Consider the following 16,314-nt stretch of genomic DNA (forward strand, 5'->3'; position numbering starts at 1 on the left):
CTATGTCACTCTTCAATCGTCTGGACACTTGGACTTTGTTGTACTTCGATTGGAACCAAGACTGCACCTAGGAAGGCTCTTGCTGTTCTTCAAGTCTTCTGCGTTGTCTGTGTCTGTGCTTCAGCCTGGTTCTCCAAAATAGCTGTGGGGATCAAGGACACCTGAAGAAACCTTCCTTGAAGTGAAGGAGTCACTCCCCTGCAGGTACTGCAACAAAGCTGACCGGTCTGCTGCTTCTGACGGCCCATGGACATCCAATTGGCTCAGCAACACAGGTGGTGGTTCTGTGGCTCCCTAGAGGCCTGACCTATCTTCCCTGTAATTTGGAGGACAGGTGCCCTCGTCAGGGCTGCTGGGGCCAAACCCCTGGGCACCGCTTCGACTTGCCGTTGCTAAGGCTTGTTGGCTCTGAATTCCAGAGATCTTCAGGATACAAAAAGCTCCACCTCCAGCACCTCACTTCCTGAAGAACAGAGTCCTCCCTGCATCTCCTGTATCTTGGACCTCCAACTTTGGTGAGCTGCCTTTGGTGAAGACCTGTGCCTTTGGCCTTTGGGTCCTCTCGGGGGTCTTCCTTTGCTTCAGTGGACTCCCCTGCTTGCTCAGGCCTGCTCTGACTCTCCTTCACTTGGTGAGTTCCTCGGACCTCGCTGGTTCCAGTGTTTGCTCCTTTTTGTTCTCCACGCATTTGCAGCTACCAAGGCTTGTTGGTGCTCCCTCCAGACACTGACCACCTAGACACCAACCCCAACGTATGACAGCTCGTGAACAGCTCCCGGTCTTCCTCAAAGTAGCCTGATTCTCACAGCTGCAGCAACAAGATCACCGTCGTCTTTTCTGAACCTCCTGACATCGGTGGGTATTGTGCTGCCGTGCCTCCTGGTCACTTCCAAGTCACATAGACTCTGTAACCTCTGCTTGAAGGTTCTTCACTTCGAGAGTCTATCCTTGGATTCCACCAGATTCCTTCTCAGTCTTCTACAAAGTCTCCCATTGTCGTCTATGGCAGGTTCCGATGTCACTTCACCCCTATGCAGCTGGCTTCCTTGGTACAGGTTACCTATTTTATGGGGAATCCATGGATGGGCTAACTCTCCAACCTCCTGTATTCCAAAGGGTTTCTTCAGGGTCCTCCAGGAAGGGTCCTTCTCCTTAAAAACTGCAACTTTGACTTTTCCTTTGACTTCCATTTGGCACACAGGTGTGTTTCCACTCTGCACACAGCCTCCTTGGTGTTCCTGGGTACTTACCTTGGGTGGTTCCTCGTGTCCACAGTTCCTCTCAGTCTTCTAGTCCAAGTCCTGTACTCCTTTGCAGTTCGCATTACTTACCTGAGTATTTCAAAGTATTCTTATGTATTCTGTTGATATACCAATGTGTTAGTGATTGTTTTGTGTAAGAAATATATTTATTTTTATTTAAATACTGTGTGGTTCGTTTTCATTTAACTTACACTATTGATTAAAGCTGGTACACCATGCTGCTTTACACTCCTTAAAGATAAGCCTGAAGGCTGCTCTCCACAGCTACCACTTTGAGAGCTTTCTGTGGTTATCAAACCCACTAAACTCATCATAAGGGCTGCCTGGTTTAGTGCAAGGTGCATCACTTGAATAAGTGTGCACCATATACCAAGTCAGCCTCCTACAACTACCTCAATCAATTTTTGACTAACCTTTTTCAGCCTTTTGTTGAATATTTTGTTCGAGACTTTGGTGTGAAGATGTCCACCAAAAAGGCAGGTTTCAAACCATGCTGTGCCTGTCACAGTCAGATGTCAGTGACGGACCTGCACTTAGTTTGCCTTTGGTGTTTGGAGTGTGACCATGTCGTCCGTATATGAAAGTATTGCCGTGCCATGCATCCAAAGGTGCTGAGGGAGCAGTCCCCCAAGGTCCTCACCTGCAAACTACCCTGCCACGTTTCAGATCTTGGTCCCGGGATCATTCATGGAGTTGCTCCCGGCGATCGTCGTCCCACTCATAGTCGTCGGGAAAATTCAGTAAGTCACACAAGACAAAAAAGTTATCAAAGAGGTCGACTTTACCACACAAGTCTTCGGACGAGTCATTGCACCATGCACCTAATCTTTGGGCAGCCCTGCCTCTCTGGAGTGCCCTTGGGTTACACTGGTTCAGGAGGGGTCAATACCTTTTTTCTGCCGGCAGGCATGCCTGAAGCACCTGTTGGCCACCAAGATACAGTGACTGATCCGGAGTGGCACCGGCCAAGCAACCTAACCTCTACCTTCTCCGGCACCCAATCCAGCACTGATACCCCTGGCACCACGACCCACATTGGTGGCGCCATTCCAATCATCATTACCAACTCCTACAAAGAGTCGGATGGGTGTCGTCCAATGCCAGTTCCGGAGCTGACCGGTGGCAGACCCCCCCGTATCAGAGCTGATGCCTTATTCTCATGAAAGGCCTGTATTGGGTGATGAGTGGCAGGGGTCTGACGACCCTTATGGTTACCACCACTTAGAAGACCCGGAGAATACCTGGTATGAGGATCTGGCAGATGCCAGTGGACTGGACACCTCACCAGACACTGGCATGGTCTCTCCCCCTACTGTGGCAATGGAGAAGGTTGCCTCATTAGCTATAGTGGTGAGGAGGGCAGCTCTCACTGGCAGTCAAGATGAATGTATTGACAGAGGTTTGTCAACTGGGAGTCACCTCATCCATACCGCACCTCCTTTCAATGAAGTCCTCACTGACGTCCTGCAAGGGGCCTTGTCCAAGCCCTGTGGGGGACTCCTGTGCACAGGACAATTACCAGCCGACATCCCCCACCCTGGGGGACCCCCTGCTTCCTTACCCAGCAAACTGGACCACAGAACACTTGGTGGTCAAGTTTTCCACTGCCAAAGTCAAATGCTTCCTATGGTCTTGGAGGAGACCCATGTCATACTCTCTCAAGCAATTGCTGACGGGAGAGATGCAGTTAAGTTTGCCGCACAATGTGGGATGGATATGACAGACTCACTGGGCAGAGCGATTTCATTGTTGGTTCTTCTGTGCTATGCTTGGTTTAGTACCACTTGCTTTTCGGGGGCTGTCCAGGCCTCGCTCATGGACATGTTCTTTGATGGCTTCTGTTTGGTTTTGGAGAAGACATGCTCAGAACTGGAGTGCTTTAAGAACAGAAGGGCTACTGCCAGGTGCTTTGGCCTTTCTATGGCCCCTCACCAATCCCAGTCCACTTTCCGCTCCTCTTGTGGCCACAGATGGGGGTTTCAAACGCTCCTCTACCCTCCCATCCACCAGGGCCAGCAGGTTTCTCAACTTTTTTGTAGTCGAGGACGTGATTTCCACAGACCATGTGGGAAAGTTAGCCAAAGGTCGAGCCAGTCTGCCTCTATCCTGGATTTCGGTGAGACTGACTGAGGCTGCTGGATCTTTTGGCCTCCTGCTTGTGACGCATGCCCGTTGGCATATGCGGGCTCTGCAGTGCGACTTGATCTCGGAGAGAACCCCAAAAGGCCTGCAGTGGTGGCTGCCGAACTGCAATTAGGTCAGCGGCATATCCCTCTCCCTTCCACATCAAGAGCTGACTTAAGTGTGTCACTCCTGGGCCGGGGGCAGCCTTCTGGGAGAGGTGGAGATCAGAGGATTATGGTCTCTGGTGGAATCTGGGCTCCACATCAACCTGTTGGAGCTTCAGGTGATCCCGTTTTGTATTGCACTCTTTTCTTCTGTCAATCAGGGGAAGTTTGGTAAAGGTGTTCACGGACAACATTAGCGTCATGTGGTACTGCAACAAACAGGGTGAGGTGCAGTAGTTGACCCTGTGTCAAGAGGCTCTGCGTCTCTGGACATAGCTTGAATGCCAGTGCGGCCAAACTCAGCCAAAGATTCCTAGCGGATCAAGAATAGCATTTCCATTCGAAGGTGGTGCAAGGACTCTTTCAACAGTGTGAAGAGCCTTGGCTGGATCTGTTCACCACTGCAGAGAACGCACAATGTTAGAGGTTTTGTGCGCTGAAGTTTCCAAGGCGACTCTCGCTCGGGACGCTTTTGTCTCAAGTAGAGCTCCGGCCTCTTGCATGCCTTACTGCCAATACCACTCCTGCCCAGATTTCTCAAGACGATCAGGAGTGACGGGGTCCAAGTTATTCTTGTGGCTCCAGGATGGGCACGGAGAGTCCGGTCTTAAGAGCAGTGTAAGTTAACATGAACATAACAGCGATGTTCTTATCGCTAAGACACACCTGTTACCAATAATGTGTATATCTCAACCAGTGAATCAAATTCCCAGCCCAGGCAAAAACAAAACCAAGAACAGCGGAGCACTCCTTCCTTTTTTCGGAATTACGTTGGTCTAGGTCAGTTAGTGCCATTATTTGTAAGTTTTGAATGCACACAATATATTCCAATGAACAATGTAATCAAACAGACTCAAAAGAATTTTCATCAACGCTTCAGATATTAAGATTAACAATATTTTTACTTGATCCTGATATTACAGAGAAGCGCACAATGTCGGAACTGTGATTAAAATGTTTACAACAGTAACTACAGTGATGTATGCAGCAATACTTCTCGGATGGTTTCAACCGACACATGTTTCATTCCTGCATGGGACTTTTTCATAGCTATTTCAAGGGGTAATGATTGAAAAATAGATTTATAAGCATGAGTTTCGAATTCGTTGCAAAGGCCAACAGGATCATACGAGTCACCCCAATTTTGAGAAATATTGATGCAGCTGATCCCGGAAATATATAACCTCTATTTTCATCCAATACTGGGTGTCTACAAATATTATGTTGCTTTCGCGATATGTAGCCTGTATACACCTGTCCTAAAAAGAGGCTGCCAAACTCCATATGTCAAGATTTATGACGATAATGAGTAGCCATCCGGATAAGATGACCTTGATAAGTCTTAAAATATCAAGAAAGGCAAGACATGTGCTCCGACCTAGTCCATAAAGCTAAAGGCTCCTCCGATCAGAGTGCCTCTTTGAGAGGATCTTCTGTCGCAGCAACAGGGTAGAGTTCTGCCCCCGAACCTGCACACACTTCACCTTCATTCATGCATATTGAGCAGCAACAGTTGACAGATTTTGACCTTCCTTCCGAAGTCTATGATGCGATTTTAGCAGCCAGGTGTCCCTCAACCAAGTCGGTATACCCTGCCATTGGGATAAGTTTGTGACTTGATGTGATTCCCATACCATTGATTCCCTTTATGCACCTTTAACCAAGCTTCTTCTGGTTGCTCTATTATTATCCCTGCACAGCTCTGCTCTGGCCACAGTTAAAGGTTATCTTTCAGCCATTTCGGCATCCCTGCAGATACCAAACCAACCTTTTTTATTTAAGTCACCTGTTGTGGCTAGGTTTCTTAAAGGCTTGCAGTACATCTTTCTCCCCAGGCCACTAATTTTGCCCAGTGGGATCTAAATCTTGTTCTCACATTCTTGGTGTGTGCACCATTTGAGCCTCTGCACCAATGCCCTTCTAGACTTTTGAACATCAAATATGCCTTTCTAGTGGTCATAACATTGGCCAAGAGGTTCAGTGAATTGCAGGCACTCTTGGCTCAACCTCCCTACGCCACCTTCTACCCAAACAAGCTGGTCCTCCAGACACTTGCTACCTTCCAAAGGTTGTTACTTCCATGTAGGCCAGAACATGACCACTGCTTTAGCACACGGGGTCCCTGTCCTGGACATTTGTCAGGCAGGAATGTAGGCATCTTTGTATATATTTACAAACACTACTGTCTAGACAGTCAGATCTGTCGTGGCGGGCACTTCTCCCATACGGTCTTACAGGACTTTTTAATTTTTAAATTGGCCTTGTAGACCCACCTCCGGTGAGGCATTGTTTGGGTATCTATTCTAAGGTAAGGAATCTGCAACTCGAAGTGTCAATCAGATGAAAAAGTTACTTGCCTTCGTCAGTGCCTTATCTGGTACAGACTCTATCTAGCCCCACATTCCTTACTGACTCTCCCATCCTCCACGCTCTGTGAGCCATAAACAGTATAAGGGACACCCTTCTCAGGGCCTTAGTTTTGTTTTACTCCGTTGGTAAGTTCTCATTATGACTCTTTCACTCCTGGTGTGGAAAATTGTGAAAGTAACTGACATCAGTGCATCAAAGTGGCGCCTACATAGGTACCGCACATGTCACTTCTGACACAGTCGTTGCAAAGCCAAACGACGCCACCTACCGGCACACAGGGTTACTGCTCAAAATATATCCGGATCCAGTCTGACTTCTGAAGATTATTCTAAAGTAAGGAGTCCTCAGCTACATAGAGTCTCTACCAGATAAAGCATTACCAATGGTAAGTAACTTGTTCATTGTATAGTGTGAAATGATTGCGTTATTATTGTGCTAAACCCAATGAGTGCCTGAACACACATCCCAAGTCAGTAAATCTAACCACCATGTCATGTATATTTATATGAAGAAGATACAGATTAGTAAAGTTGTGTTAATGAATCTATAATCTCATTAAACTCTAAATTACACAATTATTCACATGCAGCACTTTTTTTAATTTCAAATCAGGGTATCAGTATATCAGAGTGCATACACCTGGTGCAACAGAATCAGCAACCATCAGGCAAGATTTTTTATGTGACCTCTGTGCTTCACCACTTAAAGAAGATATGAAATCCAGAGTTCTCGGGGGTAATATATTTCTTTTTGTATTACATTTTTTAGCTCAATATTGCATTTGAATGTTCATCACATATATCACTAAACCCAGTATTTAACCCATGTAACAAGTATTACATATGGTCAATCTACATATCAAAGAGTGTTTCTAGCTAATTTTCTATGTAACTGCACACATTTTGGCATTACACTGCAAGCAGATGTACAGCTGTGAGCATAAATTGATTATTTAATTTTATTAAGTTGTCGTATCTTAAATGTGTGCTACTTCTGTCCATTGAAATGTAGCACAGCTTACTCAAGTATTGGAACTGTAATAGATTCACATGCTTGAATCATTCCCCGTCGTCGAGATGGGAGTTCCATGGTACATTATGAGAGCAGTGGAAAGTTAAACATAGATTAGAAAGGCTCTAGGCCCTTTAGTTTTGTAACATACCATAGTCATTGTTAAAAAAGAGACCAAACATAGGTTTGTACTAATCATTTTGCCATGCTTCCTAGAACACTGCTGTGAGAAGTTCCAGTCCTTCAGATTTCCTACCGCACGTCGTGCTAGGGAGTCTCCACTGAACTCTGCTCAGTTTTCTTCATTCCAGAGCTAGGTTAAACCCTTAAATACCTTTTTTTCTGGCTGATATAGACTTGCAGACTGCTCTTATCTTCATTTTGAGTCTGTATTTGTTCTTTTTTTTGTTTTTTTGAAGTTCAACATCAATCTTTATTATCAGATGGTTGCACACATAAACACATCCGATGGCCTACAACCCTGAGGCCGGCCGCGATCAGGAGAAAGACAGGATTGTACGCTACACAGCCTTTCAGCTGGCAACCCGGGGGTCCGGCGGCAAATCTTGCTTCAATAATATGACTTCATGGCTTGTGAGATATACACAATTGTGCACGACGTGTGTGAGAACTTCATTTTTGGGTTTTGATGAAACTCTACATAACCGTAACCCTAAAAAGAAGAAATAAAAAACCAGGACAATACTGCACTCTGTCGCCACCTGTGTGTTACAAAACATTAATGACGTTGTAGGTAGGCCTAAGTTATCTTATTGTGCTTAGAGTCAGCAGATCTTGTATAGGTGCCATCCGCCATGCCCACTAACACCACGTTATACAGCTGCCTCATCTACCTCAATGCTAAGTAAATAGTCTGTGAGATAGCACCAGAAGTCTCTGGGTCGCGATCCACCGGGTAATTCTTCCTCATACGTGAGCAACTTATCTCTGCAGTATGTCATATCATTGAGCCAGGCTTTGATGTTCGGCACGGTGGCACCCTCCCAACACCTGGAGACCTGTCTCTTAGCTAATAATAGAGCTATGGCACAGAATTTCTGTTTCCCTGCTTTCACATTTGGCAATAGACCTAGCAGGCATATTTTTGTGGTACATCCTATGTCAACGCCCACCACCTTACCAAGCATAGTTGTGACTGCCTCCCAATATGTGTGTATCCTTGGGCAATGCCAAGCCAGATGTACAAAATCCGCCTCACCATATCCACAGCGTTTACACCTGGCATCCTCACGTAACCCACATTTATGCAGTTTTAGTGGCATGTGGTATGTTTGATGTAAATACTTGAGATGTGTGATGCGGAGGTTACCATTCGGGGTGAGCAGTTTAAGAAGTGTGCAGGCTGCGGACCATTCCCTATCTGTTAGTGGATCCGATAAGGAAGCATTCCATCTCTGCATCGCTTTGTCCGAAGTGTATGGTATTTCACTTTGGGCTACTGTATACATTCTAGATACCAGATGTGAAACATTGGATGACTCGATGATCAGCTTTAGAGTTTGCAGTGTCGGTGGCTCCGCTGGGTAGGTTGTGTATAATTCCCTGATTGCCCTCTGTAGCCTACAGTATGTAAATTTGAAAAGTGGTGTGGGATTGCTGATATAAGTTAGGTCCTCAACTCAGCAGAAAGTGCCATCGTGATACAGATCACCGAACGTGTCTATGCCCACTTGTTTCAGTAGGGTCATACCCACCTGTTCGGTTGTCACTGATAGAGCAGGGTGATGTTGTAATGGCAGCGCTGGAGCATATATTGGCAATTTGTGAGCCATCCTCCCTAATGCTTTCCATGCTCGGACAGTAGTATCTATCGTGTTAATGTCCCTTGCGTGTAGTGGTGGTCTCTCGTGTGTTACTATTGCAGTTAGCGGAATTGGTTGTGCATCCCCCTCTTCAATAGCTATGTGCGTAAGGTATGGGGTGGGGTGATACCAATGCGCGGCAAATTGGGCCTGTGCACACAAATAGTAGAGTCTAAAATCTGGCACACAAAAGCCGCCCCTCTCGTAGGGTAGCGTGAGTGTTCGTAGTTCAATGCGTGCCTGTTTGCCCGCCCATATCAGTTTTAGAATCAATGATGTTATATTCTTGAAGACAGCCCCGGGTGGTGTGATTGGTATGTTATTAAATAAATAGAGGAGTTCGGGCAGGATATTCATCTTGACTATGGCAATCCTATTCGCCAGGGACAGCGGTAATTGTATCCACCTGGCCACTTTACCTTCAAGCTCTGTGAGCACCCTGCCATAATTGGTCCTTATCACTTCCTCCGGATCCCGACTAAACCAGATTCCCAGGTATCTCGTGGGGTCAGTTTGCCAGTCTAAAGGAAATTCGGGGTCGAAGGGGACGGTAGAGTCAGTAAGTGGAATGATGATGGATTTCTCCCAGTTGATTTGCAACCCAGAGTGGTGGCCAAATCTCACGTATTCCCGCAACAATGTGCTAAGATTTTGTTCAGGATCTCGCACATACAGGAGCATATCGTCAGCATATTACGAAATATGCAGAGGTCTCCCAGGGAAATGTAGGGCCGAATGGTTATGAGTCTGTCTGATAATACAGGCAAGGGGTTCTAGGACCAGAGCAAAGATCAGTGGTGACAGTGGGCACCCCTGTCTTGTTCCCCTGGCTATAGGGAAGGGCTCGGAAATGTACCCATTCACCCTCACTCTCGCCTGTGGGTTCGTGTACAGCAGCGTCACCCAGGTAATGAACCTCGACGGGAATCCCATCCTCTGCAGAATCGCTAGAATATAGGGCCATTCAATGGAGTCGAACGCTTTGGCAGCGTCAAGCATCACTGCCACCGCTTTGGTCTGGGGAGTTAGGTAGTGGGACAGTGCAAATAATGTTCTAGTATTATGGGAGGTGTCTCTCGTTGGGACGAATCCAGCTTGGTCCGGTAGGACCAGATTCGTCATCAGGGGTTGCAGGCGGTTCGCCAGCAGTTTGGCCAGGATCTTTGAGTCTACATTTAAAAGGGAGAGTGGACAATATGAATCACAGTCGTCAGGTGTTTTACCCGGTTTTAGAAGGGTGATAATTACTGCCTCCCGCAGTGACGGGGGTAATGTCGCCTGGTCAAAGGCGGCACCATACATTGCAACCATATGGGGGGTGAGCAGGTCTACAAATTTCTTGTAGAATTCGCAGGTATACCCGTCAGGCCCAGGTGCCTTGCCGTTGGGGAGCGCAAGAACTATGGCGGTCACTTCTTCAACAGTTATGGGTTGTGCTAGAAATTCTCTTTGGCCATCCGATAACCATGCAATGGTTATATCCTGCAGATAACGCAGCGTTTCCTGAGTTGGTGCTGGGTGTTGTGAGGTGTAAATGTCCGAGTATGTATGAACAAAGCTACGAAGTATGTCTGCAGCTTGTGTGTGCAATTGACCATTTTTGTCACGAATCTGGGTAATGGTCTGCGCTCCTCTCTCCCCACAGATTTTCCTCGCTAGAACCCTGCCAGGTCGCCCTCCTTCTCCAAATTGTCTAGCCTGCGGACGTTTGGTGATGTACTTCAATTCATCATCTGCAAACTGTTGATGCTCAATGAGTGTCTGTTTAATCTCACCCAGCAAATCTGCTCTACCTGTGCGTGTATGTTCCTGCTCCAGTGTCGCCAATTTGTGTTCAAGTCTGGAGATCTGTGCTCTAATATCTTTTAGTATCCCAGCAGAGGTGCTGATACACACCCCTCGAAGTGTCGCCTTAAATGCTTCCCATAGGACACATGGGTCCTCAACGGAACCTTCGTTTAAGTGGAAGTAGTCTTGAATGGCAGCCGTCACAGCAGTGACGTATGTTGGGTCTAATAACGTACGTGCATTAAAACACCAACTGAAAGGTGGAGGTGTATGGTGAGGAATCTGTAGTGAGAGCACCACGGGGTTGTGGTCGGACAGTGTGCGAGGAAGTGTGGCTATCTTCGTTGCCCATAGTACCGCTGTATCTGTTCCCAGCCAACAATCTATTCTGGACCAACTCCCGCGTGCCATGTTGACGTGTGTTTCACCCGGTCTGGTTGGATTGCGCACCCTCCAGATGTCCCTGAGTGACCTGTCCTTCATAATGTCCCACAATTTCTCCCTGGCCTTCTTATGAGGTTCAGTGGAAGTCGCTGAGCGATCCTCTGCATTTCGCAAGGTTACATTAATTGGTAGTGTCACTGAAATCTAGTAAGTGAGCCCAGAGTTCCTGGAAGAACTCTGGGGAGTCAGTGTTTGGGCCGTATACATTCACTATCATTATCATTTGCCCCCTCAGTTTCCCTGATATAATCACATATCTTCCGTTTCTATCTACAATCGTGCGTTCAATCCTGTAGTCAGTGCCCTTCTTGACCAATATCATCGCCCCTCTAGAGTATGAGGAATACACCGCCGAAGTGCATGTCTCCGCCCAGCGTGTCCCAATAGGTCTGCGCAATGTGGGATCCAAATGGGTCTCCTGTAGCAGCGCTATGTCAATATGATGTCTGTCTAGACATGCGAATATCTGTCGCACCTTCTTGGGATTTGTGAGGCCCCGTACATTCCATGTTAGGAGATTCAAATTATCGCTATTCACCATGTCTGTTTGAGTATCTTCTCATACAAGCCAGCATATACTGATCCCCCCACTCCCAGCATAGTGCAGCATAACAATTGAACATTTAACTCCGACTTAATGATACACATCCATAAGCGGCGTCCAGCAGTGCGTCTCAATCGTCCCGGTTGTTTGGAATTCAACAAGCCCCAACTGACCCATGTCCCTCCCACTCCAGCAACCCAAATCTGCCGAAGCCATTGTACCCTTAAAACAACGAGTATCAACATAACTGGTCGGGGACCGCCCTAGTATAGGTCCGCCGAGGACGCATCACACCACCCTAACTAAAGGACGTGAGCAGATCCAAAATATGTCAACAGATCACGGCTGACTAGCAAGTAAAATGAACATATTGGTGCATATCAGCCACGTATGGTGCCTAGTAAAATTCTACACATCATCAAATGAGACATTGAGAACGCCAAATGTGGATGTAGAATTGACAGTCATGAGTCTGTGATTAGCCCACACATCTTTGCATTACGGTTCCTCCTGCCATGGAGGAGTGATCAGGTATCTACTCAAATATACAAAGCTTCTCAATTTGCAGCTAGTTAGTTAGCTATCACTGCTCCACAATGTTCCCTGGTCATTGCAGCAGAAAATGACACCAGGCCATGTTCACAAAGTCTGGGCGCAGAATAGCAGTCTTTGTCGAGGGGATAAAAAAAAGTCATTTGTGCCAGCAGGTGGTTAGTTATTGGAAACAGTATACCCCACAAGCTTACCGTCATTCTGAATCCGTATGCCTGTCTTTGCGGTTCGATCGTTTACATTTGGACACCGTCGCCTTGATGAAGTCCATCGCTGCCTTGGGTGTCGACAGAAACACCAGCTTGCCATCCCAGGTGACTTTCAGTCTGGCAGGGTACAGCATAGCATAGGGGATCTGCAGGTCACGAAGTTTAGCCTTAACCTCGTTGAATTCCTTACGTGCTTGTTGTACAGCAAACGTGAAGTCTGGATAAAATTCCAATTTGTTGCCTTGGTGTTGAATTTCACCTTTTTCCCGCGCCATCCTCAATATAGCGTCTCTATCCCGGTAGTTTAGAACTCACGCAATTATAGGTCTCGGCGCCGCTCCTGGTTTGGGCTGCGGTGCCAGGGATCTGTGTGTACGTTCGATAATGAAGATGGATGACAGGTTATCGGCGCCGAACAGGTCCTTGCATAGCTGCTCCACATATGGCTCCATCCGACCTGTGTTGCTTGATTCCGGCAGACCCGCTATTCGTATGTTGTTACGTCTCGATCTGGCTTCCAACTCCTCCGACTTGGCCTTTATTACTTCTAGGACCTTCTCCATGCCTGCGCATTTAGTTGACGTGGTGCGCGATTCGTCCTCTACCGTTGAGATTCTGGTCTCTGCCGTATCCAATCTTTCGCCTTGTTTGTCGAGTTTCGCCGCCATGCTGTCGACTCTACCCGTTAAATGATCCAGTTTGCCATTAATGTCCTGCAGGTTTGTTTGTATGGCTTTCAGGATAGTTTCCATAGCGCTTCCCTCCTGGGGATCTGTGTCTTGTTCCTCCTCCGTAGCACCATTTTGACCACGTGGCGTCTTCCGCGCCTCAAAGGTGATTTTCGGCTGTTTATTATCTGGCTTCCCCATGATGTTCAGCTCAGTGCACTCCGCAGTCACATCCGGGTGGCACCCGCTGTCGTCTCGGTCCTGCTGTAGCAATGAGCCTCGTATGGTTGCAGTCAGAAGAATGGTGCAAGCGCTGTACTACAAGGTGTCACTGTCCGCATACCAAGAGTGCTCGACGTTTGAATGGTATCCTCCTTCGCTAGATAACCCGCGTGGGTCCGGCGGTGAACAGGTCGGGTGTGCGCATTGTTTCCAATTCACCTGTCGCTGCATTCCAGTGGTTGCCTCAACACAGCGAGATGGCGCCTGTAGGTTCCCCAGGGAAAGGATCCGGTGCCCTCCGTCAGCGCCCACAGCAGATATACAGCGCTAATATCAGTGACGTGCAGACAGATGTGCCCAATCTCCCAACATGGCAGTTAAGCAGTTGTGACGTGGATCAATGGCACTGAGCGGGTTTCGTGTCTTCTCCGCCGCACACGACCATATGGCGGCTTGTTTTGTTAATGCACAGTGGGTCACCCATGGGTTAACAGTGTCTGCATCTGAAATTTTTCAGTACCCACGAGGAAGCGCCAAGACTGTCCGCCCGCCAAGTCACAGCAGTCCGTCCCGTTGTGCAATCCCCAGCATGAGGCGACTATTTGAATATAGGCGCCGCCATCTTGCGCCTGTCACGAGTGTAACATGCCGAGTAGGCGTTACGCCGCAATGTAGGGTAGAGGACCCCGCCGTCTATGGAGAACGTGAGCAAATAGTGCCTGAGGCTTACCGGAGGTGCGGCAGTCCGATGTGCTGCCCAGCGGGGTTGAGCCGATCTTATACAGCCGCCATGTTTTCAGCAGGAGCACCGCTCGGACACGGGCATTTCACCGGCACAGAGTCCACTCGACTACCACCAAGACAGTTGCTCCTAGTCCCAAAGCCCGTGTCCACAAAGCCACTCCGTGCACCTCTTGATCGGGGCTCACCGCATCCATCCTCCGTGCACCTCTTGATCGGGGCTCACCGCATCCGTCCCAGACGGACCCGAGCGCCGTCCGCCATGTTGTCGCTCACGGCCGGTGGGAACATCAGGCTGTACCGGAGGAATCCGTGGTCAGGCGTGCACGGCCATCACCTCGATTGTGCACCTTATCCTCCCATGCACGGAGGTATGTTCCGTGTCTCGCCGTGATCCGTTTAAACACAATTATTTGGCGATATTTCGATCCGCCCGGCGGAGCTGCAAGCTAGGCAGCCATTCCGCTGTGCGCCCCCTAGCGCCTCCTTATTTATTTATTTATTTAAGAAGCTTATAAAGCGCGCAGCTACCCCCAGAAGGGGGTGTCCCGGCGCTGTGAAATACATGTCATTCATGAGATGGAAATACCAGGTGCATGTCCATCATAACCCGGAACTACAGAGAGCCTCAAAGGATAAATAATCTTAAAGATTAGTAAACAGCCAGGTCTTGAGTTTCCGTCGGAATACTTGCTCTGACTCACTGAACCTGAGGTCCAGAGGGAGGCTGTTCCAATACTTAGCCGCGGCCACTCCGAACGTTCTGCCACCACTCCTGGCGCGACGAAATCTGGGTGCCACCAAAAGACGAAGGCTGTTTGATCTCAAGGATCTGACGGATACAGATAGTTTGAGTCTTTTACTCAGGTAGGTCGGGCCAGTTCCGTTTATAGCACGAAAGGCAAGAAACAGAATTTTAAATTGAATGCGACGGGAGATGGGGAGCCAATGTAATTCTTTCCGGTAGGCTGCTACAGAGTTACGAACAGGGATATTTCCAATGAGTCTAGCCACCGCATTCTGAACAACTTGCAGCCTTTCAATAAGGTAGAGGGGGGAACCGGCATACAGGCTGTTGGCATAGTCTAGATGTGCCGTGATAAGAGCATGGACAATCGTTTTGCGGGACACCAAAGGGAGATAGGGAAAGATCTTCCTAATCATGCGCAGTTTGCCAAAGCAGGCAGAGGTAACTCTGTTGACCTGAGCTTTACAGGACATAGAGTTATCAAATAGGAAGCCAAGATTGCGGGCAGACTGGACAGGACTAGGAGGGGGGTTCAGGACAGTAGGCCACCACAGGGTGGAGGGGGGGCAGATTTTTGGCTAAGTAAAAGAACCTCCGTTTTGTCAGTATTCAAAACCAGATGGTTAGAAGCCATCCACGAGCATATGTTGCCAAGGCAGTTGCGAAAGTTAGAGAAGTGGGAGTCAGAGTGGTCTCTAAAAGAAAAGACAAGCTGAGTATTATCAGCGTAAGAGACCACCCTGACCCCCCAAGACTCAACTACCCTGGCAAGCGGGCCTAGGTACACATTAAACAAAAGAGGGCTCAAGGCCGAGCCCTGGGGCACACCGCACAGAAGAGGTTTGTTCTCCGATTCAAAGGGACGAAGGAGAACCCTTTGAGTCCTCCCTGAGAGAAAAGATTTAATCCAGGTCAGGGCAGTGCCTCCGATCCCCAGCTGCTGCAGACGAGTCAGGAGTATATCATGGGACACTGTATCGAAAGCAGCGGACAGGTCGAGGAGGACCAACATGGCCTCCTCACCCCTGTCCACAGACTCTCGAATTGTCTCCGATACCTCCAGCAGCGCAGTCTCAGTGCTGAATCCGGTTCTAAATCAGGACTGGGAGTCGTGCAGCAGCTGGTTAGTTTCTAAGTAATGGGCCAATTGTTTCTGAACCACTTTTTCTAAGATCTTAGCAGGTTTAGGCAGAAGGGATATCGGGTGATAGTTACCGAGAGTGGGATCCGCATCTGACTTTTTTAGGATGGGAAGCAGCATAGCTTGCTTCCACACTGAAGGGAACTGACCATGGGTCAAGGAGGAATTCCATATGGAAAGGAGAGGGTTGATTAAAACCGGGGCAAGATTTCCCATCACTTTGGCAGGGACTGGATCCAGTGGTGACCTGGCTGATTAATTTCATGGCTGTATCAAGCGTGAGCTCTTCAAAAAAATTAAATGAGCATTGCTGGGAGTGTGACTCAGCTGTCCAAGGACTTGATACAGCTGGATCAAATGAAGAAGATAGCTTGATAATTTTATCCTGAAAGAAATCAGAAAGTCCATTGCAAAGGGCCTGAGTGGGAGAGCTCTGGGTCTTCAAGGCAGGGGGAATTCACAAAATCCTTCACTATTTTGAAGAGAGTTTTGGTAGAGTTCTC

General features: G+C 48.0%; 1 protein-coding gene across 1 annotated transcript in view; it reads left to right on the forward strand.

Moving 5' to 3' along the window:
• MCMDC2 (minichromosome maintenance domain containing 2) overlaps positions 1-16,314 on the forward strand; it is a 1,367,419-nt gene that overhangs the window by 342,443 nt on the left and 1,008,662 nt on the right. Inside the window, exon 5 of the mRNA XM_086965823.1 lies at positions 6,533-6,655. Coding sequence (XP_086821949.1) covers positions 6,533-6,655 — 123 coding nt within the window. The remainder of the gene's footprint in view (positions 1-6,532; positions 6,656-16,314) is intronic.

This window comes from Lissotriton vulgaris, chromosome 4_1 (genome assembly GCF_964263255.1).
Source record: "Lissotriton vulgaris chromosome 4_1, aLisVul1.2, whole genome shotgun sequence".
Taxonomy (NCBI): Eukaryota; Metazoa; Chordata; class Amphibia; order Caudata; family Salamandridae; genus Lissotriton; species Lissotriton vulgaris.